Source organism: Prionailurus viverrinus, chromosome C1, assembly GCF_022837055.1.
Source record: "Prionailurus viverrinus isolate Anna chromosome C1, UM_Priviv_1.0, whole genome shotgun sequence".
Classification (NCBI taxonomy): Eukaryota; Metazoa; Chordata; class Mammalia; order Carnivora; family Felidae; genus Prionailurus; species Prionailurus viverrinus.
In genome coordinates, this window is record NC_062568.1 from 192506799 (window position 1) to 192533644 (window position 26846).

Here is a 26846-nt window from a genome sequence, read left to right on the forward strand (position 1 = left end):
GGGAAGCCAGGACTCACACCAGATCGATCTGATTTCAGAGCCCACGTTTTCCCCAGCATGCCACGCTGCCTCCCCCATTGGCTAGTTCCAAACCCTCGGCTTTGACCACAGACTATCTGTAGGATGCTGTTTCTGGAGCTCTGGGTTTCTCCAGCATTGATCCCATTTCAAGGCAGTGTGCCCTTACTGAGCAGCACAAAGGGGGAATAAGGCATGGCCATGTCTTCAGGAAGCTGCAGGCTCTTGCTAGAAATGGGCATGTCCACAACCAAGTATAAGACGGGGCACACCATGTGCGGAGAGAGAGCCAGAGGAGCACACAGAAGGAAGATGGGAAGGGGGCCGCGCTTGAGCTGTGCTTCAAGGAGTATATGGGATTTCAAAACGAAGGAAGAGAGAAGGAGGGAAACATTGCAAACCATGGAAATAATCTAAGAGATTTGAGGGCATAAAAATCGAGAGGATGATGAACAATATAAAATCGTTTACACAGTGGGATCTAAATTACATATAGTATGGACTCTTAATTGCCAAGCCCTGGGAGGCACCATGGGTGTCATGGAATTTGGAGGTGGGGGGGGTCACTGGGAAAAGAGTAAGCAACACTCCAAGATCTGAGAAGACTCAGCAGCCAGGTCCTGGGTCATTCTGAGTCTGAGCACTCCCATCTCTTGCCCTACAATAGTATCCCAGACAGGAAGCACTTGACCTGTTTACAGGTCTTCAGGACTTGACTTGGGTCTCTTCCTGGCTCTACAGGAGACAGTGTCATCCAGAATGCGTCCAACAGTGGAGTGGGGCAAGCAGTCATTCAGATCGCCGCAGCCCTGGGCCTCAGGACCGTCAATGTGGTCCGAGACAGGTGCGTGGGGGGGGCCTGATCCCAGTGCACAAGACTTAGGCCTTTCCACCCAGCATCCCTGCAAGCGCCCCTGTGTCCACCAGATGGCGCCCGTGCATAAGCAGCCCGCAGACAGATCCTTCAGCCGCCAGAAAGGAGACCCACTTGGCCTCTGGCTGTTGGATGAGTGAATATCCCAAATGTAAAAGGAGAGCAGGAAGGAGCTGAAGCCGGCCCTTGCTGAGCCGCTGAGAGTTTTCGCGTCTGTGATAACCTCGTGATTTCAAGGCCACGCTTCATATTTGGGAATCTGTTAAGCTGTGTTTGTTATTCCTTCGGTAAACTGTCTGACCCGGGGCCCTTTCTCCCCTTGCATCTGTGTGGCACTTGAGCTGTACTAAATATGGATGTGAAGGAGATGGGGCAGGCTTGTCATCTGTGTTACAGTGAGGAAACAAGGTTCAGAGAAAGGAAGCCATTTGCTCAGGAAGACCCAGCAAGTCAGTAATAGACTTAGTTCCCTGCCTTGTTCTCTTTCCATCGTGCCATCCAGTTTCCTTAAGCCTCACTGTCAACAAACGCGGCTGTATCTGTGGTGGAAGTCCAGCCTCTGGGGGAGAATTGACACTCGCTTCCCTTCCCTGTTCCCTCAGTTGTGCTAACAAAAATCAGTCTGTTTGCCCTGGCCAAAGAGGCCCAGAGCCACCCCTGGGCTGGAGTATGTTTGCACAACACCCTGAAGAGCCCCTTGAAAAGAGGAGGAGAAAGGAAATGAAGTTTGTCGTTTCAGTAGACAAAATCAGGAAGTGAAATGACTTCTCCCTGGGCCAGATGGTTTCTAGCACCTTTGAGCTGGCAAGGACTGTGGAAATCACCCTGTATTGCCAGTGAGGAAACCGAGGCCAAGAGGTGTTGGAGTGTGATGAAATCCGGTAGCCAGCCAGCCCCTGCGTAGGGCCTGGCTTACCCTCAATCCCAGCTTCCCACAAAGAGAAACTCATGTTCTCACAGCCATAGCAGAGGAGTCCTAGGAGCCTCTGGGAGAGAAAGGCAGCAGGAGTGACTAAGGGCTGTGGATTGTGCTTGGTTTCTAGGCCTGACATCCAGAAGCTGACTGACAGACTGAAGAGTCTAGGGGCCGAGCATGTTCTCACAGAAGAGGAGCTAAGGAAGCATGAAATGAAAAATTTCTTTAAGGTATGTAGGCTGAGGGGCATTGTGCCTTCATTCCATGCTCATCTCCCTGGTGGAAAAAGTTGACCTGATAGAAAAGCTGGGACTGGCCCCGTCACTTCTCTCCAAATCCTCCCTTCATCTCTTTGTGGAAGGACAAAACCCATTCCCTCAGCCAGGGGACGGCATGCATCAAGTGCCCAGATGCTGTGAGGGAGGCGGTAGAGACAGACGAAGTCCAAGAAACCCTGGATTATTTGTACTTTTGAATATTTTTAGCAGGCCACATCAGCCCATACAGTTAGTGTGAGTCTCAGAGCTGGGAGAGGACCTGAGGAAACTGAGCCACAGAGAAGGAAGAGAAAGGAAAGAAGTACGTCTCTGAAGCCCTTTCTTTGTATTGTATCTGATAATCCCCACAAAAGGTCAACAAAGCAGGTGCTGTCTCTTTTCTGGATGAGAAAACCAAGTCTCCAAAGAGATAAAGGATTTCACCAAAGCCACACAGTTATAAGTGGAGTCAGGGCTGGCCCCAGGTCTCTCTGAACTCACAGCCTCTTAACCTTCTAGAACCTCCACCCCCAGCATACCTAACAGGTAACCAAACTTCAGCCTCTTTCTCCTGAACCCAGGAGTGACCAAACACACACACCCCCTCGAGAACACCTGCCTCTTAAGAACATTTCCCGAGCAGCAGATCAGCACCTCTAACTCAAACTGAGCTGTGAGCACAGAGAAGAAGTACACTTGGGGGACCTAGAGTCCTTCAAAAAGGAATGTACGTGCCCTCAGTCTGTCCTTTCCTCGAGAGGAGTTTTGAACAAAATTCCAAAACGTAACAGGATTAAGCTGATAAAGCAAAGGTCCTTGCAGAGCAGAGTGTGAAGGCAGCACTATCCCATTTTCCTTCACTGCCCCCCACCCCCTGACACAGCACCTGTGGAAAGGAAGTGCTGTCTGTGGCAAGCTTTAGACCCCACGAGTAAGGGGGCACCTGCCGGGTTCTGTCGGTAGAGCATGCAACTCTCAGTCTCAGGGTCGTGAGCTCAAGCCCCACACTAGGCATGGAGTCTACTTAAAAAAAAGAAAGAAAGAGGGGCGCCTGGGTGGCTCAGTCAGTTGAGTGACCGACTTCTGCTCAGGTCATGATCTCGCGGTTTGTGAGTTCGAGCCCCGCGTCGGGCTCTGTGCTGACAGCTCGGAGCCTGGAGCCTGCTTCCGATTCTGTGTCTCCCACTCTCTCTGCCCCTCCCCCACTCATGCTCTGTCTCCCTCTGTCTCAGAAATAAATAAACATAAAAAAAAAAAGTTTTTTTAAAGAAAGAAATCCCACACATACAGTGGTAGTTACCTCACTACAGGTTCCTTATTTTCCAGGACATGCCCCAGCCCCGACTTGCTCTCAACTGCGTTGGCGGGAAAAGCTCCACAGAGCTGCTGCGACACTTAGCGTAAGTCCCTTGGCCCTGCAAGTCTTGTTGGCCCAAGCTCTCTGGGCTTGTAGCTGGGAGGACTGGCAAGTGACCCAATCCCAGTGGGCAACGCAAGCCAAGCCAGGTCAGCATAACCCTGGGTAGGAAATGGATCACCATCATTTCCTGGTTATCCAGGCACTTCCTTTCTCAGCCTGTTCCTTTATAGGTGACCGACAGACCCAGCCTCTTTGTTTTTCCAAGGGACCCCAGAAGTAGATGGCTAAGCTTTCTGTGATAGGGGAACAGTTAAGGATTCATAACCTAGGGGCCTCTTCAAATGTCACTTAGTCCTAGCTTGTTAGCTTTTAAATTTTTTATTAGCTTTTAAAAATAGATTCTAATTTTAGAGGTAACGTTATTGCTATTACAAAGCATTTTGAAAGCATGTAAAAGTACAAAGGAAGGGGCACACCTGGCTGGCTCAGTCGGTGGAGGGTGCAATTCTTGATCTCAAGGTTGTGAGTTTGAGCCCCATGTGGGGTGTGGAGATTACTTAAAAAATAAAATCTTCCCCCAAAAAGGACAAAGGAAAAATTAAGCAGGAAAGTTAGCTATCATCCCACCACCAAGGGGGATAAGCATTGTTGACAGTATTAACAGTGGGTGTCCTTCCATTCTTTTTGCCATTAATATAAAGTTCCTGGGGCGCCCGGGTGGCTCAGTCGGTTAAGCATCTGACTTTAGCTCAGGTCATGATCTCAAGGTCTGTGAGTTCCAGCCCCCTCCGAGCTGTCAGCACGGAGCCTGGAGCCTGCTTCGGATTCTGTGTCTCCGTCTCTCTCTGCCCCTCCCCCGCTCGTGCTCTGCCTCTCTCTCTCTCTCTTTCTCTCAAAAATAAATAAACATTTAAAATATATATATAAAGTTCCTGAGCTGAGGAACTTTCCAACTAAAGCAGGAATCCCCTCAGCAACATTGGTTGACACATTCTTGCTAGCACTCACTAGCTAAGAGACACAGAGATGGCTCAGACACTGAAGGAACTCTCTAGAACTCCTAGGCTAGATGGGGAGATGGGTCATGTGGTCAGAGAGCTGTGATAGTGATCGCTGAGTATTCGCCTGTGCACCAGACTCTGTGCAGAGTGCTTGACTTACCCCACCCCCCTCCGCAACCACCAAAGTGGGGGATACTCTGCCCATCCCCATTGATACAAGGCCCAGAGAGGGTAATTACCTTGCCCAAAGTCTAGGAAGTGGAAGAGCCAGGCTTAACCCCAAGTTCTCGTGACTCCTGCGTCCACCCCTCCCGCCCTACTTCGGCAGCCTCAAGGGCAGCCCGTGACCCCCGCGGCACTCGCTGTAGGAGGAAGCCTTGAGCAGTAGTTACAGATGTAGGCGCTGGAGTCAGAAAGTCCCAGCTCTGCTACTTACGAGCTGTGGGCCTGTGAAAAGTTAGGCAATACGTAAAAGATCCAGGCCTCAGTCTCCTCGCATGTACAGTGAGGGGATAGAAACCCTTTCTGCCTCAGAAGGGTCGTCTAAAGACACTGAGGTGATGCACAACTCGCCATACAGACAGAGGTGGGCTTCATTTTCCCCGCTGTAAAATGAGAGCAATGAAAGTGCTCCCTGGGGGTCCCAGGGACGACTCTCCACATCAGTGCACATGGAAATGCTCAGACCTGGCCCCGGCACCTAAAAAACGCCCAGTAAACGTCAGCTATTCAGATTAGAACAAGTGCAGAGGCTGTGGGGAGTTGGGAGGGGGAGGGCTTGATCCCAGAAAGGAGCTACTTTCTGGGACAAGTGTCAGGCGAAGGGAACTTAAGACCAAACTGCCCACAGACCTCATGGACAAAGAGTTACGTGCCTCACACGGCAACAGCTTCCACTTTGTAGTTCACAAAGCACCACGTCCACACCCACCATCATCCTTGACCAGCAGACTCCTAAAAGCCAGGGAGTGGGGAAGGGAACACAGGTTAAATGGAGCACAGAAGTCCGAGCTTATTAGTCTTTAAAAATCATTTGAGCCTCTCCCCTGTTGGACTGCTGGGGCGGGTGTGGGTGTCAGACAGCAGGTCCTGGCAAGACCCCTCCTGCAGCGACGGCAATTGCCCACTGCCCTCCCTCTCCCCACCCACACTGTTCCTTATCTGTATGGCCATCTCACCTCACGGATCCTCAGGTGAGTCCGGACAGACGGAGGGCAGAGGTCTGCACTGCACCAGTGTCTGTGCACTGCCCAAGGCCACACATCTAGGAGTGGAGGGGAGCCAGGTCTTGAGCTCTTCTCAATAGAGCGTGCTTCTTTGTAACACTTCATCCAAGCCCGGCTGTGTGGTTAGATCGGTGGGTTCCCAACCCTGGTTAAACATCACGTCATCTGGCAACGTGTTTGTTGGTTGACTTTAATACAGGTTCTTGCTTCCTGATACATTAGGTCTGGGTCGAGCCTGGGAATCTGTAGTTTTTGAAACATTCCCAAGGATTCTGAGATCAAGGTTCAGAAACCAGGCTTGGAGGGGCGCCTGGGTGGCTCAGTCAGTTAAGCATCTGACTTCGGCTCAGGTCATGATCTCACAGTTCGTGAGCTCAGGCCCCGTGTCGGGCTGTGTGCTGACGGCTCACAACCTGGAACCTGCTTTGGATTCTGTGTCTCCCTCTTTCCCTGCCCCTCCCTCCCTCTCTCTCTTCCCACCCTCTCATTTTCTTTTTTTCTCTCTCAAAAATAAATATTAAAAAAAAATTTTTTTTTTTAACAAAACCAGGGTGGGAATAGAAGTGTTCTGGCAGGTTTGAGAAGAGCTCTATCTCTGTCTCTACCCACTCTGTTCTCTCTGGTCTCTTCAGGCCTGGGGGGACCATGGTGACCTACGGGGGAATGGCCAAGCAGCCTGTCATAGCCTCTGTGGTAAGCTGGTGAGGGAGGCAGACCTGGACACCACAGTTGTCCAAACCCACATGGTGCCCTTGTCCTTGGGCAGGAGGGTGGGGGTGGGCGGGTCTGTACCTTAGGCATCACCCGAAGTGCTTGCCCTCAGAGCCCAGTACGTCCTTGTTGTGTCCACAGAGCCAGCTCATTTTTAAGGATCTCAAACTTCGAGGCTTTTGGTTATCCCAGTGGAAGAAGGACCACAGTCCAGGTGAGTGGATGATGGCCCCATTGCGAACGGTCACGCGAGAGGGCAGTGCCTACTGCAGAAGTGACCAGCCGTTCTGAGCTCTGGAGAGGTGGTTGGCTCCCCAGCACCACGGCAGTTTAAAGGAAAATATTCTCTAGCCACAGCCGCAGCCAGCAAATAGGTATTGGGGGAAAGTGGGCTAGTCCTGGGGGGTGGCGGCACTGAGCAAGGCAGACACTGTCCCCGTCCTGAGCAGCTGCCAGTGGGGAAAACTGCCATGGAAGACAGCCACGTAAAGGGAGTAAATTCTGGAGCCGGCCCACCTGGGTTCAAATCCTGCTCCCACCATTTCTAGTGATAGGTTCTGCCCGGCCTAACCCTGGGGTCTGCACAAGTTATTTCCATCTCAGTTTGGATATCATAGTTGCCTAGACGTCGTTAGCCCTGTGTGGTAGAGGAGAAAACTGAGGTTCAAAGTGGTTAGGTAGCTTGTCCAGTCGCCCCACCTAGGGAGTGGTGCAGCCACGGTGTGAACTACTCTCTTCGAGTCCAGAACCTGAGCCAGTACACTACTCTTCCTCTTCTGGAGGGCTGGCTGCCCAGAAGGTGACCCCTCGAGCTGAGACTGAAGAATCACATGGAGTCGCCCCGATGAAGGGGAGGAGAGTGGTGGCGTCAGTGGCGTACTTCAGGCCGGAAAAGTAGCCCATGCAAAAGCCCATTGCGGAGGGTGGGAGCCTGGCCAGACAGGTTGCGACCAGATTATGACAGGCCTTGCAAACCTTAAGGAGCTCAGACTCTACCTGAAAGGCAAGTGAAGACCCACCGAAGCGCTTTCAACAGGGGGCGTGATTAGAGTTGAATGTTGCATGATTTGATGTCTATGAAAAAACATTTGTCAGCCTAAGCCAAGACCATATTGCCACTTCCCCATCTTCCTGGACCATATCGGGGGCAGGCCCTAAGGGGGGATGTTCGGGACCTCTCACCTCGTAGGGTTCTAAGGGAGCCCTGGGCTCTCAGGGAAAGCTCCTTTCCCTGAGCAAAGCCCGTCTGTTCCACTCCAGCTGGCCCGCCAGGCACACCCACCCCTCCCTGTGCCTCTTCTAGCTGCCTCTTCTAGCTGACTCAAAGTAATCCTGCCCCTCCTGCCATTCAGGACTCCCAGTCACGTCCCAGTCAGGTTCTGTGGGTCTGCGCCCTCGTAGCCACCACTCTGCCTGCCCATCAGCTCCTGGGGCCGCTCCCCGTCTCCTCTGTCCTACCCCGCCGGGGACCGGTTTGCCTCCACAGCCTCCCTATCCATGGCCAAGCCTGGGCTCTCGGGCTTTCCTGGAGTTCAGCGCCAGCTCCTGCCACTGGGGGCGGCCCATGGTCTGTCTTGCCGCTGTTCCCACGTCTGACTTCCTCCAACCTCCCACAGCCCAGTTCAAGGAGCTGATCCTCACACTGTGCAGTCTCATCAGCCGAGGCCAGCTCACGGCCCCTGCCTGCTCCGAGGTCCCACTGCAGGACTACCAGCGTGCCTTGGAAGCCTCAGTGCAGCCCTTCGTGTCTTCAAAGCAGATTCTGACCATGTGCTAATCGCATAGGAGCCAGAGTGAGGTGGGAGGGAAGACGGATCGGTAGGACTGGTTTCGGGCCCCTCGGTCAGGGCCCTCAGCTTTCCCCAGGCTGCCCTCTGACCAGGGGGGTTGTGAAGCCAGCCAGGGCCAGCCCCTGGGTATCTAATAAAGTCTGAACTTCCTAAGAACAGACACACAAAACCAACAGAAGTCATCCCTGTCGAGAAGAACCCTCAGTTGTGCACCTGCCATTCCAGCATTAAGAAGCCCCCTTGCCCATCCTCCAACTTGTCCTCCAGCGATGATTTCCTGACCACCCTGAAAGCAAAGTGAGGGTGGGGACTGGCAGGTACAAAAGCCAGTAGGATGCAGTCTCCACCCCCAGGCTGTCCCAGAGGAATAGAAAGGAAGGTTTGACTCATTCTGGGTGGTGCGGGGCTCCGTGTGGGACGGGAGGAGGATCAGCTACCTGAGAGGGTGAATGCCAGGCTAAGGAGCCAAGGAGTCGGGGTCTCAGGTGGCTGGACCACCTTCCTGGAATGTCTGTCCTAACTGGGGAAATAGTTGTTACACCAGTGCTTCTCAACCTGAAGTCATTTTACCCCCAAGGACGTTTGACAGTGTCTGGAGACGTTTTCAGTCATAATTGACAGGGTGCGATCGGCATCTAGTGGGTAGAGATCAGTGATGCTGCTCAGATAGCATCTGGTGCACAGAACAGCCTTCCTCAACAGAATGATCCAGCCCAAGATGTCCATAGTGCCACTGTTGAGAAACCCTGAATTAAGCTAACAGTCCCACAATCACTGCCCTGGTGATTCAAGTGCTAAAGAAGATGCATGCGAAGTGCTATGATGGCATAACTGAGGTCTTGTCCTAGGCCTGGAGTCAGGGGGGCTTTCCTGACATGAAAGTGGGTTCTGAAAATGAGTAGCTTTATTCAGAGAAAGAGAAGAGTTTGACATCATGTGACTTTTTGTGTTTCCCTTATGATCCACTCACCCTGACGGAAAAAAACTAGAGACTCGGGAATGTTCCCTGGTCACCGGGCCTACTTTCTCTTAGCTCAAGAGCCTCTTTCAAGGAGTATTTGCTAGATACCCAGTGTGTGCCTGAGGCCAGGGATGCCTGTGAGGGGGCGGAGGCGGGGGCTGGCCCTCTGGCTGCTTAGCCTAGTGCAGGGGACCAACCTTCCCAGCATACTAATGAGGCCTCTGACAGAGGTGTCCAGAGGGCCCTGGAGACACGGCAACTCTGCCTGAGGGTTGAAGGAAGGCTTCGTGGAAGAAGTGTCGTCCACAGCATATGGTGAAGGCCAAGCAAGAAAACGTGCATCCAGCAGAACCAGCAGCACATGCACAAGCCTGCTTCTGCTGCCTGAGGTTGGAGAGTGTGAGGGCTGAGGTGGGAGCTGTGGGTACAGGTCAGAGCAGGAAGGTTCGAGAATTCAGGACTTACCCTTCAGACTGGCGAGGCACAGAGGGGTTTTCAGCAGCAGGGTGATATGGGAAAACTGGCTCAGAAGACCAGAGGGCACCCAGGCTTATCACAGACACGTACGTAGGCCCCTGACCTAATGCTCTTGCCTTTGGGAGCATCTTGTGTGTCCTCTGGAGAAAAGGACTTGGCTTCAGCCCAGAGCTGGGGAAGGTCTGCACGTGTCCTCTTGATAAGAGTTGCTACCTTGTGCACGTAGGCTCAGGATCAGCCCCAGCTTGCCCAAGTCCCTCCCGTCCCCTGTCTTCTGTCCTTGAAAAAAACGCCTGAGAGGGTGGAGGAGGCTGCCCAAAGGCTACAGGAATGAATGGTTAGAATTAGGTTCTTCAGGAGGAGTCCACAGTGTTGGGTTAGGGGAATGATGAGCCTGCAGCCATGGAGAGGGGGCAGCCCCTGGTACAGACTCAGAGGAGATAGACACGATGGAGGAAGGTTCCTAACACTATGGTTAGAGACCCTGTGGAGGGCCGTGCAAAACATCCTAAGAACAGTACCTCTAGGGGTCTGGAGGTGACATTTGGTTGTGCTTTATTTTCTTTATTTTTATTTTTTTTAATGTTTCTTTTTGAGAGAAAGAGCACAAGCAGGGGAAGGGCAGAGAGAGAGACACACACACAGAATCTGAAGCAGGCCCCAGGCTCTAAGCTGTCAGCACAGAGCCTGACGCGGGGCTCGAGCTCACGAACTGCAAGATCATGACCTGAGCCAAAGTCAGACACTTAACCGACTGAGCCACCTAGCTTCTCAGAGAAGGGAGACATGCCTTCTAGACTAAGGGACCAGATTAAGCAAAATATATTATGGAGGCAGGGCATTTATGTTAGAATCTTGTCATTTCCCCCCAAATATCCATTCTCTTCCTAAGAACACATGATTTTTACATAGACACATGGTAGCCTGGAATAAATAGTTTTCCTGCCTTCCTTGCAGCAGACAAGATCCATCCCTTGTGATGCAAGCAGAAGTGGTAGGTGTTGATTTCTTAAGAACCTCTTTAACATATAGCCGGCATCCAGCCTGTACCTGTTTCTTCCCCTTCCATCTTCCTCCTGGCTGGCACACAGACCTGATTCCTGGAATTTGTACAGCCATCTTTGATCATGTTAAGAATGGGTCAGTGACAAGATCCAAGAAGCCTGGGTTCCTGGCACCCAGAAGCCCCAGCTGCCCACCTCAGGATTTGTTTTACATGAGAAGCAAGCCTCTGTGTTATTTAATTTTGTAGAATTTGGGCTGTCTCTGAAGCTAACCATAAGTGATACATATTCTGTGATTCAATTTATATTGGAATCAATCAAGCTGAAGCTGAAAAACTGAATTGCGGCTGTCTGTGATTCCCCACTAAGGAATTTGAACTTTAGCCTGTGGGCAATAGGGAACAAAAGATTTCTGAGCCAGAAGATGAGAACTGTGCTTTGGGAAAACAATTCCTCTGGCAGCAGTTTGGGGGACAGTTGGGAGAAGGGAGGCGCTAAACGAAGAGATAAAGTCAGAAATTCCCAGGCTTCTGAATTTCAGACAAGTAAAATCCGCAGAAATTTCAAAGGCCGGCATGAGGAGTACCAACATCTAGGAGGCCAGCAGAGAAAGGAGACTGTGACAAGACCGTGGCAAAAGAGGGTCTGACTTCAACTGGATCATCTCTTCCATATTCTACAAGTATAGGAGGCTGTTTTTCATTTTCATGCTGTGGAGTTGGGACAGCTCTGTTGGCCCACTAAATAAACAAAATCCTTTCTAAATGGCTAGGGGAGGAACCTTTGGCTCCAGGAGACTGAAAGAAGACGAACAGGCATTACCTCCTAAACCAAAAAGCTTGGGCACACCTGACGCCCTGAGGCTTCATGACTGTGGTGCTCCCTGCTTGTTGTCTTCTGGGAGCATCCACCCTGCCACCACCTACAGCCACTGACATAATATTGACTGCTTTGTGTCTTGGGAGATGAGATAGATAAGCCTGCTTTCCTCAGGGAAAGACGTGAGGCCCAGAAGGAAAAGGTTCTTGCATTCATCTGAGTGTCGCAGGCACGCATGTCCTTGCCCCTGAAAGCTCCTGGCTGCATCTGCCAGCCTCATGCTTCTTGGTAGGCACCATGCCCTGGGTAAGACACTGGGCCCATCCAGAGCAGCTGGAAATGGTAGAGAAGAGAGACTTAGGCCTGGCACAATATCCGCCTGCATTTGCAGGCAGGAAAATCCAGGAACATGGCAGAGGTAAGGGGATGTTCGCACTCCCTGAAAGAAAAGAAAGCTTTCCCTGTGCCCTTAACCCTTTGCAGTGTATAAACCCTTTCACCCACATCTCCATTTGATTTTTGCAACTTCCCTCTATCATTGAGATTTTAGTATCATAACTTTACAGAAGAGGAAGACGCCAAGCGAGGTGAAGTGAATTGCTCGAGGTCACACAGCAGGCAGCAGATCTGACACTAGGAGCCAGGTCCCCTGATCCTGTCTGGTCCCTCTACCAGTCCTGATTTTTTTGGCTCCAGTGATCATTAACATGTCAATCGGAAGAGAGTTCAAATTTCCCTGAGTCTGTATCTCACGGAGAGGCAGGAAAAAAGGGGAATCAGGAGGCTGTTAAAGTAGTTCAGGTAAGAGATCATTCATTTGTTCATTTAGTAACTATTTTGAATGCCCATATGTGAAAAGCACTGTCATGGGTGCTAGGGATACAGTAGGAGAGAGACAAAGAACTTGGCCCTGGATACCAGGGAGCTTACATCCTAGTGGAGAAAGACCATGAACAAGTGAATAAACAAGGTAATTGCAGAGTCTGGTAGGTGCTGTGAAAAAATCAAATAAAATACAGTGGTATCCTAGTGATGGGATACTTGAGATAAGGTGGGCTGGGAAGGTCTGAGACCTGAATAAGGTGTCAACCATATTGCAGGCAGAAGTAACAGCCCAGTTAAAAACCCTGATGTGTGAACAGTATGACAGGGCCTGAACTAGCTAGCCAGTGGGAGTTAAGTAGATGCATCTGGCAACATTTAGAAGGAAGAATCAACACGATAGACTAGGTGTGGTGGTTGGAGGTTGAACTTTATTTAGCACTTTGCTGGATGGAGGGTGTCACTGCCTGAGTTAGGGAACTCTGGAGGAGGAAGAGGGTTTAGAGCCTGGCATTTTCCCTCTGCTAGGGCTGTCTTTCCCATCTGTATTAACAGGCTGATCAGACTATAAGACCACCAAGGTTAGTACCAGTTCTTAAGAATATTATGATCCTTACACAACTAGATTCCAAATGGATCAAAGATTTCAATATAAGTCTTGAAAATAGCATAATAAACCATGAGAGGTTGTTTTTGTTTTTGTTTTAAACCTGAGTGAGAAAAACCACCACACAAAATCCAGAATCAAAGAAAAATAAAGGATGGATAAATTGCCTCCATAAATATCTTCTGTTTCTGCATAGCAGAAGACACTCTTGGGCAAAGTCAAAAGTCAAACTCGGAAAAAATATTTCCAATTCATCTAACAAAGAGCTGATTTCCCTAATACATAGTGAGCTCTTATGAATCCATAAATAAAAAGGGGGAGAAATGTAAGCAGACACAGAAAGGAAAGTCTAAGTGTCTCTTAAAGATATGAAATGAGGCTCACTCCACTCAAGATAACTGCAAATTACACTACCCCGACATAGTGTTTTTCAGCTATCAGATTGACAAAGATCATAAAATTTGATAACATGGTGTTGATGATGAGATGGAGAAACAGGTACTTATGGAAGAGAATTGAGCAATATCTATCAAAACTACACTTGCCCACACCCTTTGACCCAACTGTCATACTTCTAGGAATACATCCTACCTATGTGTATATACAAAGTTACTCATTACGGCAGGTGTAAATAACAAATGGTTTGAACCTATCTCAAAATCCTTCATTGCTGCACCTATTCAGTCAATTACTGTGTATAATGGCATTTTATAAGCCATAAAAACGGTCCCGAGGAAGCTCCTTTTGTACTGATGGAATGATTTTCAAAATATAGTTAAGTGCAAAACTGTACATATAGTACACTACTATTGCTTTATTTGTGTGAAGTACCTCCCAAAGAACGTTTAGGAAACTGATTACATTGTTTGCTTCGGGGGTGGGAAACTAGGCGGCCAGAGGACGGAGATGATAAGACTTCTCGCCGTATTACTTGAACCAGTTAATGAATTATCCTTTCAAAATACAATTTTACAAATAAATAAAAACAGCAAACAAAACTTCTTTGTGGTTCTAGGGAAATTGGGTTCGTGAGAAGGGAACCGATATTTATTGGTTCCTACCACGTTCCAGATACTGTCCCAAGCAGTACACTCTTCCCTATATACTGCCGGATTTAGTTACCCAGGTCGTCCAATTGAAATGGGATAAATTAATTTTACAATAGAAAATAAGTTAAATTGGCCAAGTAACTTAGTGTCAAGCCTAATTTAGCTCCAAAACTCCAGCCTTCTCCGCTTTCCACACTGCTCTTTAAATTGTCCTATTTTTAAAAAATAATAGTGGTATTATTTATTGGGCACTTGCGATGTGCTGGGAACAGTACGAAGTGCTTGACGTATTCTCATGTATAACTCTCTAGTCAACTCTGGAAGGTTGGAATTGCTATTCCCTTTGCAGGGAGAAGACCAACGAGACTCAGAGAAGTGGCGCGTAACCGGCCCAAGGTCACGGACACAAAGACGGTTAGAAGCCGGACTTAACTCCAAAGCTCCTGCTCAGAAGTCGAAACCACTCCCGGTTCAAAGGACAAAAGCAGGAACGCTTGCAGGGCGGGAGGAGCCTCAGGCACTTCCGGGGGAGAAGCGAAGCCACCCGGCTGCGGAAGGCGGCGCAGGCTCAGCCACAGCGAGCTCGCGAGAGGACGTGCCGGGAGGCGGGCACCGTCCGCCCCGCCTGCGCCGCCTGTCGATCATCTGGCCCTGCCTCACGCTGGAGCGCCCATGGGCAAGCCCCGCCCCCACTCCTGGCCGGGCGGGAAGCGAACGCGTGCTCCCTCCCGTTACCCTCCGCCTGCGGGGAGGGCGGGGAAGGCGGGAGGCGCGCGCTCGCGTGCTGCGTGCTCGCGTACGTCGCTAGGGTTCGGCTGCGTCCGTCCCGCCGCTCGCCCGTTGCCGCCGCCGCCGCCGTCGCCGTCGCCGCGCTCTCGCTTCGCCGGCCGCCGCCTAAGGGGGGCTGGGGCCGGGCCAAGCTGCCGCCACTGTTGCCGGAATGCCGCGGGTGTACATCGGCCGCCTGAGCTACCAGGCCCGGGAGCGCGATGTGGAGCGCTTCTTTAAGGGCTACGGGAAGATCCTGGAGGTGGATCTGAAGAACGGGTGAGGAGGGCAGAAGAGGGATCGGCCGGGTGGGCACGGGGCCCCGGCGGTGGCGGGGAGGCGGCGGGGACGGGAGAGCGACGCCTGCCCGGCGCGGAGCTACTACCGGCCTGCTCCGGCTCCGCCATAGTCGCGGCGCCTCGGGGGCGCGGGTAGGCCCTGGTTCCCACTGCGCCTGCGCGGGTGGGGGTGGTGGAGGGATAATGGGAATGATGGTGAGGATCTGAGTGGGACGGGGAGAAGGAAAACCCGAGTGGGACTGGGACTCCAGGAGGGAGGGTACGGCTCCAAGGCCCCGAGGAGGCCTGGGTTTTTCCTTCCCGGGCCCCGCCAGCGGGGCCTGGTTCGTCTCGGTTTAGAGACCGACCTTTCCCGCTCTCAGAGCTGCTGGAAATAAACAAACAGGATTTCCTGCTCCCTTTTCACCTCTTGCCCAGTGTAGTGGATCAGACGGTCACCACGCATCTTTCCCGGGGACAGGAGCTCTGGAGGGAGGCCCCTTTTTTGACTTGCATGTGTCACACTTTTTTGGGCGGGAGACTCGGGTTTGAGTGAGTAGTCTAGTGACAGTTTCGAAAGTATCGTCTTGCCTTACTGAAAGCCTTGGCGATCTCTCTACAAGAGTAAATTAAAGTCGTAATTCGTTATCTTTAAAACTCCGTACAGAGTTTCCATGGTGTGGTTTCCGTTCCACAACTTGCCAAAAAAAAAAAAAAAAAACTTTGTCGTTGTAGAATTTGATAGAGAATCGTGGCCACCCTGGCTAGTATCTGCGTCAACTAGTTAATGAGACAGATTCACAGCTCGAAATTGCTAACTGACTGCCTCCCCGGGTATGGTCTGTTCTTTTCCCGTTCTACTTCTGCAAAGCAGGGCCCGCAGGGGCTACACGTTTCAGGGAAAACAGATGAGTCCTGCTTGGAGAAGATGTTGAAAGAGGAAAACTATGAGAACGAGGGAACGTTAGGTAGGACTTGAAAGCCATGGATATAAAAATTAAAAGGAGTAGGGGGAGCATTTTAGGGCTAAACCTTGAGTTTTGAAGGAACTTTTGGCTTGTTAAAAAATAAAAGACCTTTGCAACAGGTCTGGTATGGCTACAGGTTACTCCCCATTGTAATACTAGCAGCTCACACTTAAGTTATGAAAAATACCTAAGTATGAGTTGCGCATTTGAGACAAATTGGTAGCTTCCATATACTCATATTGTTGATTAGGTTTTAAAAGTATTTTCAGAATGATGCTTTGGAAGAATCATCATCTTACTAAAGAGAATGTCCTGGATGAAAGTGTTTATTATGGGGTCGCCTGGCCGGCTCAGCCCCTGGAGTATACGACTGTAAAAGGCTTAGGAAATTACTCATTTGGGACCTAGAGAAATTTGTTTCTTAAGAAATTTACTAAGTAAAGTGAGTTTTTGTTGTTACTATGATACATATGTGAAAGATCAAGTTAAAATGCCCAGTTTTCTTCAAAAACCAACTAAGTTGACAGAGTAACCAAATTTTGTGGGGAAAGCATGGTTTTTGAAGCCAGGCAGACTTGGGTCAAATCCTAGCTTCACCACTTAACTATCTGTGGGCAGGTTACTTCCATGACTCTAAATTTTCCCATCCACACAGAAAAGGAACATTAGAGATAATTGTAATGCGTTTGGCTTGTAGCTGTAAACAGTAACTGTAATCAAATGGATTTGACTGTGAGCGTTTGGAGACAGGTTAAGTGTTTGATAATGTGAAGCGCATTTGGTGAGATCTATTTTCTAAAGTCACTCAAGTGATAGCAGGAAATTATGTTGATGTTAATGGTAAAGTGGTTAATGGAACAAATCCGTTGATAACCCACCAACAAGATACCTGCTGCTGTGCTAAATGGATTGGAGAGAAAGCAGAAAAATACCTCTGCTCCCAAGTAAATTGTTGATGGTTATGGCATGTACACTTTGAGTTAAGAAATGCTTGCTCTCACTTTAAACTCAAGTAAAACTTGCGATGGTGTGTTTGAAGAGATTTGTTTGAAATAGTCTTTGAAGAATGAATTGAGTGGGGCTTCAAATAAAGTGGGAATAATGTATGTCATAACCAGTGGTGAGGAGGTTGTCCTATTAGGAACACTTGAGAAATAATGAGTAACCAAGCTTGGATTGAGTCTCATGAAGGATGTAGAAATTTTAACGACATAAACCAGAAACATCAACCACAAAATTTTACGCTGAGCATCCAAAATCCTGGATAGGAATTGAACGGCTCTGGAGGGAGTAATTGAGCAATCTGTGAAATGGTAAGATACAAGAAAGGACAGATCCTTGCAGAACTCTAAATACCTGGATCTCTTTTGGGGAACTGTTCCCTTTTTACGGTTCTGCTAAACCATGATCTGTGTGAAACCTGTGATGGAAAGTGAAGGTTGAGGAACGGGAAATCATTTCAGGGATTCAAAGGCAGGTATGACAAACGGGCTCACCTGGAAGCATTCGGGGACTCCCTTCAGAGGAAAGCGACTGCTGAGCAAAGGACCAAGGGTGTGGATGTATTTCAAGCAAGAACTGACTGGACTAGATTGCAAAAGCACACAGGAGTCTAAAAGGAACAAAAAGAAAGATGGCATAATTTAGCAACATGCGTAAGCCTATGGTTCTGGACGCTAAGGTAGCAGGTCTCCCTGAGTAGCAGTTTTTAACATACATGGATTGTAATTATTAGTAATTGAAATGCTAAAGCAGATTTTGGCAGGATAGGCTTTTGATAAATTGCTGAGGAGTTCAAATTTGTAGAAGTGAGATATATCAATAGACAGGTAAGTTCAGAATTAAACAGGCATAAAGTACTGGCATATGAGGAACCAGATGAGCTCTCCAAAGGAAACTCAGTGACCAGGAGAGGATTTTATGGATCCTCATGGAATTTTAAGAAGTATGTATGCAAGGGGTGCCTGGGTGGTTCAGTCGGTTGAGCGTCCGACTTCAGCTCAGGTCATGATCTCACCATTAGTGAGTTTGAGCCCCGAGTTGGGCTGGCTCTGTGCTGACAGCTCAGAGCCCGGAGCCTGTTTCTGATTCCGTGTCTCCCTCTCTGCCCCTCCCTTGCTCATGCTCGCTCGCGCTCTCTCTCTCTCTCTCTCTCTGTCATTCTCTCTCTCAAAAATTGAAAAGAACATTTTAAAAAAAGGTATATATACAATAGTTCATGGCCCACCTTTTTATTATTCCAGGCAACTGTAATCTAGATTGCCTTTATTTTAGAGAACTCCTAGAAAAGTGGTTCAGTTTGCCAACCACAAACGTGATGTAGATCTCCAGGACCATATAGACCACTCCAGATCCCCTAGGGGTCTCCTACATTCGTACCTGCCACACCAACTCCAGCAAGAGCCACTGTGGGACCAAGGGTCAAGAAAGCAACAATGTTAGCACTACCTGTCTGTAGCCTTCCACCTCTGGCAACTTTTTGCTGCCTCTGATTATTTGTGAATTCTGTGGGCTTTCTTTTTTATTAATCGCTTCATGTAAAGTGTAGAAGATTTTTTAATACAGTCGTTTCTCTTGCTACAATATCTTGTGGTTTCAGTCATAGATTTTTAGATCTTAATTTTTCCATATCTTAGTTAATAAATTTAACTTGTCACACCCTAAGATTATTTTACTTGCCTAATAACTGGACAGGTAAACCTCCAAATCATTGAGGGTTTTCATTTTGTTTGTTTTATTTTTAGGTGGCTAAAGGAATGAATTAAAACCCTCCAGAAAAACTTGGCTATAATAAATTTCACACCTGTGCTTCATATTACGGTGAAATTGTGAATCGCCGGAATTTTTAGGGGATGTCTTGGTCCGTTTAATAGAAATTTCACAGTATATTAAATATTACCAGGAAGTTTTTGTTTTCTTCCTCCTTGAAAATTCCTTTAAGTAGAAGGTACCTTGCTTAATTTTTGTAATATGTTAAGACTCTTTCAGTGAGTCAAATCCTTGTGTTTGTCCCTGATCACTGTAGAGCATTGTTAGATTTTAGATATGGAAATGAATCCCTGCCAACCCCAGAATGTACGCAGGGATTTTCTCCCAGCCCTTGATGGGAGCTCGTTTTGTTTGGTTTCTTGTCTTTTCTTTTAAAAGGGCAATAGCAGAAATATATTAGGTTAATGTTCCAGGTATGGTTTCTGGTTAATTGAACTGTGGGAAATTATCTTCACCTGCCATCAAATAGCAGGTGCCATCAAATGCTTTATCATTTTTGTGATAACAGTACAACTTGTGGGTGCCGGGAGTGACAAAGAAAAAGCAGGCACTCTCCCTTTAAGGACCCACCACCTTTTTGTCCTCAGGCAGTTCTGCCCTCAAAAATGATGGCACATTTGAGGGGCACCTGGGTGGTGCAGTCAGTTAAGTGGCTGACTCTTGATTTCCACTCAGGTCATGATCTCATGGTTCACGGATCTGACAGTGTGGAGCCTACTTGGGATTCTCTCTCTCTCCCTCTCCTTCTGACCTTCCCCTGCTTGTTCTCTCTCTCTCTAAAAATAAATAACATTTAAAAAAATTTTTAATAAATAGTGGCACATTTGAGACAACCTCTATCAGGTTAAGATAATTATCTTGTTTCATTTGTACCAAAAGTTTCTTATTACTTATAAATGAGTGTTGGATTTTGTCAGATTCTGCATCTAAGATCATTGTTTTATGTTTTCCTTTTAACCTGTTAATAATGGTATATTAAATTTCCAGAATTTTTTGATGCTGAACCATCCTGGAATTCTTGAGATAAACCCGACTGATTATGATGTATAATTTTTTTATGATAGTAGTTTAATCAATTAATCTTTTATTCAGGATTTTTGCATCCATTTTAAATAATTCTATGGGTGACATACCCTAAAAGCACATGGTTAAAGTGTAAATAATAATAATAATGGCACATTTGAACTCTTATGGTCCAAGGCTTTGAACCTTTCTGTTAAGAAAATTAAGGCATTTGGGATGCCTGGGTGGCTCAGTTGGTTAAGCGTCTGGCTCTTGATTCCAGTTCAGGTCATGCATGATTTCACGGTTCGTGGGATCAAGCCCTGCATTGGGCCCTGTGCTGACATCACAGAGCCTGCTTTGGATTCATTGTCTGTCTGTCTGTCTGTCTCTCTCTCTCTCTCTCTCTCTCTCTGTCTCCCTGTCTCCCCCCCCCCCCCCAAGAAAAAAAGAAAGAAAAGTAAGGCATTTGGTTCTAAATTAATTTTATGACTAAGAAGAGATTAAAACAGTTTTGTTTAAAGGAGCGCTTGAAAACTTTGTTTATACTTAGTTAAAATTAAAGACCCATTCTTAACTCTTAAAACATTTCAAAATAGCATGTATTTATTTCTGATTATGAAATGTTTATGTATTTATTGTAATTTTTTTTTAATACAGAGGACAAAAATAATCATCCAAAGATGACACTGTGTCCATTTTGAGACTTTGCTTTTTGTGACCCACACATGCATTTCTTTTGCTTCCCCATCTTTGTTACAAAGTCGGGGTCATACTATACATCCTATTTTGTAACCTTTCTGTTTCTACTTAATAGCCTGATCCTTTACCTTTGTCATTAAGTGTTCTCCTACAACTGCATTCTTAAGGGGTTCATAGTGTTCCCACATAAATGTTATTTAACGTACATAATTAAAACCATGTTGCAAGACATTTAGGTTGTCTTCAGTTTTTTGTTAATTTTATGCGTTATAGCACTGTGCTGAATATCCTTTATATAAATCTTGGGGTAGATTCCTGAGTGGACTTTGGGAGTCTGAGTGTTTACACATCTTTAAGATTTTTGCTACCTATTGGGTTCCATTACTCTCTAGACAAAGAGTGTTTGTATTTTCACCTGCTGTGTTGAGGAGTTCCTGTTTTTCTGATTTCTCAGCTACCCTTCATTATAAATTTTTTAGTATTAGGATTTTTTAATTAGAATGTTTAAAATTGTATATGAGGAAGTTATCTTGCAGCCTTTAAGCCTCATCCATTTAGCCTACCAAGCATAACAGATTCGAGAACTTTTTAAAAAATTTTTTTGACTGGTTAGAAATTAAATACAAAATCCTTTTAACATAAGGTCATATGTGCACTTTTATGTTCCACTTTTTCTGCCTAATTTATCTCATGTTATTTTTTCTGTTACATAAAAATCTTACATCATTTTAATGGCTGCAGAAAATTCATTGTATGGCTGAATCATGATTTACCCAACCATTCCTCTTAGGTCATCTCTAAATTCTGGTTGTTAAAAATAACGCTGTGATGGGTATCATGTGCATAAAACCTTGTATTTTTATCGTTCCTTGGGACAGATTCTATGAGATAAAATTCATGTGTCACAAAAGGAAAGAATGTTTTCAGGGCTCTCAATGCATATGATGCCAAATAACTTTCAGAAGAGCTGTGTACCAGTTACCCTTGAACCAGCAGTGTATGGCGCCTGTCACGGCAGCCTCACCAGCATTGGGCACACGTGTTGTGTAAAATCCTTGCGAATTTAACAGGTACGAGTGGTCTCGTGTCTTAACCGAGAACTTTTTTCCTTAAGCCAGAAATCATGAGAAATGGGACTATGGATTAAGCAGCGTTCTTTATTAGTAGTTATAACCATTGCAAATGTGACCACGTTGTTTTTATACTGAGGTCTCTTACGGAAGTCTGCCTACGTCCAGAACTTAAGTATGCTATCTTTTATTTCTCCTAAGACTTGGGTAATTTTTTAATTTCTATCATTTTGAAAAATCAGTGCCAAAGGATAATACCATACTGCAATATTGACCAAATGCTGCTAGCCTCATTTCTCTGGCTTGAGACTTCCACCCTATGGTCCTGGTTTCCCAGTCAGTTTGTGATAAGAATAAACATTACTTTTATTATTTGGTCAAGTCATTTTAAGCCCCTGTTCCTCACTTTAATGCCTTGGTCCTCCCTTCCTCATTGAGGTATCATAGGAATAAAAGGGCCATGTGAAGTATTTGTCCCTTTTTTAAAAATAAGCATAGGAGGGACGCCTGGGTGGCTCAGTCAGTTAAGCGTCCGACTTTGGCTCAGGTCACGATCTCACAGTTCACCCGAGTTCAAGCCCCGCGACGGGCTTTGTGCCGACAGCTCAGAGCCTGGAGCCTGTTTCAGATTCTGTGTCTCCCTCTCTCTCTCTGCCCTTCCCCCCACTCACGCTCTGTCTCCATCTCTCTCTCTCTCTCAAAAATAAATAAACGTTTGGGGCACCTGTGTGGCTCAGTCGATTGAGCGTCTGGCTTTGGCTCAGGTCATGATCTCGCAGTTTGTAGGTTCGAGTCCTGCATCAGTCTCTGTGCTGACAGCTCAGAGCCTGGAGCCTGCTTCGGATTCTTTGTCTCCCTCTCTCTCTTCCCCTCCCCTGTTCACTCTCTGTCTCTCAAAAATAAATGTTAAAAATGTTTTTTAATAAAAAATAAATGTTTAAAAATAATAATAAAATTTAAAATAATAAGCATAGGATGTAGACTAGATAAAATGTGTTTTGGGTTCCCAATATTTCTAGATGTTTCCAAGTAACTTAAACAAAATTGTACTTTGAGCTTCTCTAAGAAACGTGCTCCTGGTATCTGAGAGGATACTATTGGAGGTGGTATTTATAAATTTGTAAGCTAACAGTAAAATTTCAAAACTTTAAAAAACAGCAGCAGCATGCGCTTGTGTGATTTATTTTTCAACTGCATATATCAAAGCACCTTACAAACAAGTGTTGTCTCTAGTTTGTACTGATGGGGAAACGGAGGCATGGGGCAACTAAGTGACTGGCTCAAGGTTACAGAATGAGTTATTGACAACTGTGGAAACTGAAGCTCTTTCTTATTCCCATGCCAGATACAGCATGAGCAGTGTCAGCCAAAGCTTCTCGTGCTGTTTCCTTCCAGATGGTTCAATCCTATTGTTCTGGCACTTGCTTGCGCTCAAGGTTGAGAAGGTGGTTTAGGTTCCACAGCCTGTTCAGTCTTCAGTCTTTCATCAGAGTCTTCAACAAGCTAAAAAGTTACTGCCAAAAATGAGACAGGTAGTACTGTTTTTTGACATTGGCCCTGGACAGAAACTGCTAGTGATAGGCTGCTCTTTGAAGAGCTGTAAGGTGATGTCAGCTTTGTCATGGCTGACTGGGGTAGGATTTGTGCAAGGAGACGCAGTTAAATGATCTCTGTCACAGTATCATTAGGGCTGTCTGATCTTGGAGGCACCTGAAGGCGAAGGATCCGGCTGTGCTCTGGATTTGTATGCCCATATTTTGAGGAAATGCCCTACATGACCCTTCCTGCGTGTTGAGATCAAAGTTTGGAGGTCTCGGGAACCACAAATGATACCTGAAGAAGCACCCAAACGACACTTGTTATCCCTGCATCAAGTCCCCCAGCCACGTCTGTAGGCCTGGATGCCAGGAGGGGGGGGCGGGGCATTCGTAAACAGACCTCACAAACCCAGACGAAGCCGGGAGACCAAAGGAGGGAGGTGTGAATCCGGCCTTCAGGAATGGGAGAGGTGACCAGGAAGCTCGGGCACAAGAGTCAGGCACCACAGAGCAGAAGCACTGACTTTGAGAAAAGTTATTTCATGTGTATGAAAAGAAGTTGTTGATGATCCATTAATGTTAAAAGAACTTGAGAATTTTGTTAAAATACTAAATGAATTAAATGCCTGATTTCAAGGAAAGGGCATCCCTGAAAAATAGCATAGGAAGTGGCATCTTTAACCAAAAAGGAAAAGAAACTGGCTGCAACCCAGGGACTGTGGAGTGGTTATGAGGGATATGGGGACAGCCAAGATGGCCCCGGAGGTATAACCTCTAAGAGGCTTTAACACCTGTTACCCACTCATAGTGCCATTTAGAGGTAAGTATGAACTGGGTTTTTTTGTAGCTTTTGTGTGGAATCAAGTAGCACTGTCTGCTGGTTGTAAATCTCTGTTTCATTTAGGAATGAATAACATACAGTAATCTTTTAAGTCCCAGGAGTTTTTTTCTAAATTGCTAATACGACGTTCATCTCTTGAAGGTTTAGGGGGTTTTTTGGGGGGTTTTTTTTTGTTTTTTTTTATGTTTTTTTAATCTGTGATTGTCTTCATGAACGTCAGTGTGTCACCAGGGAATATTTGACCCCTTTTCTTGTGGGATCTTTTCATTTCATTTACTCTTAGTAGTGAGTGTCAGAAAATTGAAAAGGACACGGGTGTGATTGCCCCGTCCCCTTTGAAGAAAGTAGCCATGTTGAGTTAAATACATTTTGTTATGACAAGGGTTATGGTTGTAATAGTTTGACCCACAAACTGTTCACAAGTGTGTTACTTTCTAGGAGTACTCTCGTTTTATAGGGTAGAAATACAGTGGTGGCCTCATAAAAGTGAAATCGCTTAACAACCTTTGATTCATTTTGAAACAGTTTTTGGATAGTTGAAAGGAATTGGCTTTCGAAAGGCTCATAGAGTAGTTACGAAGTAAGACTAAATTTGAACTTGATACAGATTCCTCTCTACCTTCTCTTCTGGAGGAATTTTGTTTTATGCTTGGTATTTAGGATATTGAATGTTCCTATTATGTTTTCTTCACCCCAATACATAAATATTTCTTTAGAGATGGCCTGGCCATAATGATGTTACCTTTCTCTGTTTTCCTAAACTTTGATAGACTATAGAATTTGGTAATTTTGCTAGGTGTTGTTCACTAGTAACTTAGATTATAAATGTTCACAACTTACTGCTATCAATACCTATCAGATGCAGAAATGCTATTTCTTACCGTTTAATATTTGTCATAAGATGCTGATATTCATGTGGGCATTTGTCAAACTGTGTCTGCTCTTTGGACCGCATCTTTCCGTTGGTGTATGGGAGGCAGTAACACATGTTATGAATGTTGACTTTAGGGTAGGAAAGACTCCAGGTGTTGGGTAGCCTCGGCAAGGTACTTACCTGCGTGGAGTCTTAGTGTCCTCTGTGAGCTGACAGTAAACCTTAGAGTTGTGAAAATTATTACAAAGGAATTTGAAGAAGGAAAATTCTGGTGGGCTGGAGTAGTCCTGTTAATAGTAGTTTGGAGTTAAACAAAAGTAAGTCCAATCTTAGCTGCCTGCCATCTGCGAAGTACTTTCCTGGTCGCTGCTATAATCCTGATGTAGTTGGAAGTCTGTATACCATACAGTATTCTTTGATTTCTGGTCCATTTTTTTCCATACCATTCATGCTTATATTTATATTTTTTGGTCCCAGTCACCATTTCTTACAAAACTAATTAAATGCATCCTTCTTAAATACATAATCTTGTCAGTATCCATTCACATCTACCACCTCTGGGCCTGACCCTCTGTCATCTCTATGCTGGTCTAATTTTTGCCGAGCCTTAAAACCAAAGACAGATTCCGGGGGTTGTTGTGGGACCTCCAGAATGGGGATTGCACAGAATAATCTTATTTTTCCTCTATTCTTCTAGTCTGTTATGTTCTGAACCCACACATGTTTTCCGAAGGACCAGATGGCTGACACTGGCTAATGGGAACCAAAAGACAAGAGTGAAAGTAACCCGGTTGTCACATACCCCAAGTTTAGAGGTGCCTCACCCTGCCCCAAGATCAATTTCTCTTTTCTCTGGAGACTTTACCCCACTTATCAAAAAACTTGAATACAGCCTGGCTTATCTGAGGTTAGATTATCAAGTCAAGCAGCAGCATTTGTTAAATGAAAAGGGTTTACTCAGGACTGGGGGAGAGAAGAAGCATTTGCTTTTACAAAGGCAGGGTAACCTTGTAGTTAAGAGCTTGAGTCTGGAGTCAGATGGATCTGGGTTCCAATCCAGCCACACCGTTGATGAGCTCCTTGACAATGCACAGTAGCTTAGCCTCTCCAAGCCTCAGTCTTCTCAGGTGTAAAATGGGAATAATTATAATGATCATAGTACATTCTTCACAGATGAAGAATGAATAGAATAGAAGAGATGAATTATTTACCCTGTGCCAAGTACTACACTAAATATTAGTCTTTGTCATTAAGGAGCACGGAATCAAATGAGAGGATCAGCACAAAGAAAAAAGAACAAGTCCTTGAAAGGCCACGGAAACAGCATGTAAAACACAAAATAGAATAGAGCCAAAGAAGGTGCTCAGATGATTAGTCAGGCAAGGGTGTGAGACCTGAGTCTGTGGAAGAAGATCGGTTTGCTTCCCCTTGTGTAATCGAGGCATTCAGGTTTGGAGACCGGTCTAAACAAAGATATTTAGGAGTCATGGTAGGCCTCTGAGCAAAGGGATGCTGTAGGAGCTGGCTTTCCCTGCTACACGGAGAGACAGGTTGACTAAGAATAGCCACATTCATGTGGAATTAAGTAAGCTGATGAGACATGAAGAAGATGGCCTCAGGGGCCCAGCAGATGAGAAACCTGTAGAACTAGGCAGCAGACTGAATGGGCAACCGGAGAGGAATGGTTAGAGGTGATTATGAGTCCCGGGAGTGAATTAGATGGTCAGGGGCTCCAGCAGAGAGAAGTCATGAGGTAGGTTTTCTTCTTTGAAGGTGGGGAAAGACCAAGTGCAGACTGAGCTGTGGCCAGCGTTTGCAGACCAGGAATCCACACTAGCTCTAATCAGAGAGCTCTTGGTGTGCGGGAACTGCCAGTTTGCCGACGTGAAAAGAGCCCCAGACTGGGTACTGGTGAGCCCTGAAGTCGCACCCCAGCTCTGCCACTCAGTGAGCACGGGTAAGTCATCCACCTTCTCCGGGCGGCCTCGATGGCCCTCCCTCCTCTGAGGCTAAAGAAAGGGGAGGCCAGAATGCCCAGAGCAGCCTCCTTCCCGTCTCAGGATAGGAAAGGATCTCCGGAACCTACTTGATGTGGTAGGAGCTCCTGGTTGGCGGGTCATAAACAACCCACCGTTACCAGGAAA

At 46.7% G+C, this 26846-nt stretch overlaps 2 protein-coding genes across 10 annotated transcripts in view; both read left to right on the plus strand.

The window, feature by feature from the left end:
- The window catches only part of MECR (mitochondrial trans-2-enoyl-CoA reductase), a 36984-nt gene extending 23143 nt beyond the window's left edge, over window positions 1-13841 (plus strand). For 2 of the 4 annotated variants that reach the window (XM_047872685.1, XM_047872688.1), the window contains 6 exons: window positions 760-862; window positions 1936-2038; window positions 3392-3465; window positions 6285-6345; window positions 6505-6577; window positions 7980-13635. In XM_047872685.1, the coding sequence (XP_047728641.1) occupies window positions 760-862; window positions 1936-2038; window positions 3392-3465; window positions 6285-6345; window positions 6505-6577; window positions 7980-8140 (575 nt within the window). In that variant the 3' untranslated portion in view covers window positions 8141-13635. Of the gene's footprint in view, window positions 1-759; window positions 863-1935; window positions 2039-3391; window positions 3466-6284; window positions 6346-6504; window positions 6578-7109; window positions 7464-7979 lie in introns of those variants that run through there. The other 2 variants (XM_047872687.1, XM_047872686.1) reach the window with 2 other exon arrangements.
- Window positions 13842-14595: 754 nt separating this feature from the next.
- The window catches only part of SRSF4 (serine and arginine rich splicing factor 4), a 28339-nt gene continuing 16088 nt past the window's right edge, over window positions 14596-26846 (plus strand). For 2 of the 6 annotated variants that reach the window (XM_047872680.1, XM_047872682.1), the window contains exon 1: window positions 22352-26659. Coding sequence is in view for 1 of the 6 variants with exons in the window: in XM_047872679.1 (XP_047728635.1) it covers window positions 14833-14939 (107 nt within the window). In the remaining 5 variants the exon portion in view is untranslated. Of the gene's footprint in view, window positions 14940-22351; window positions 26660-26846 lie in introns of those variants that run through there. The other 4 variants (XM_047872684.1, XM_047872683.1, XM_047872681.1 and 1 more) reach the window with 4 other exon arrangements.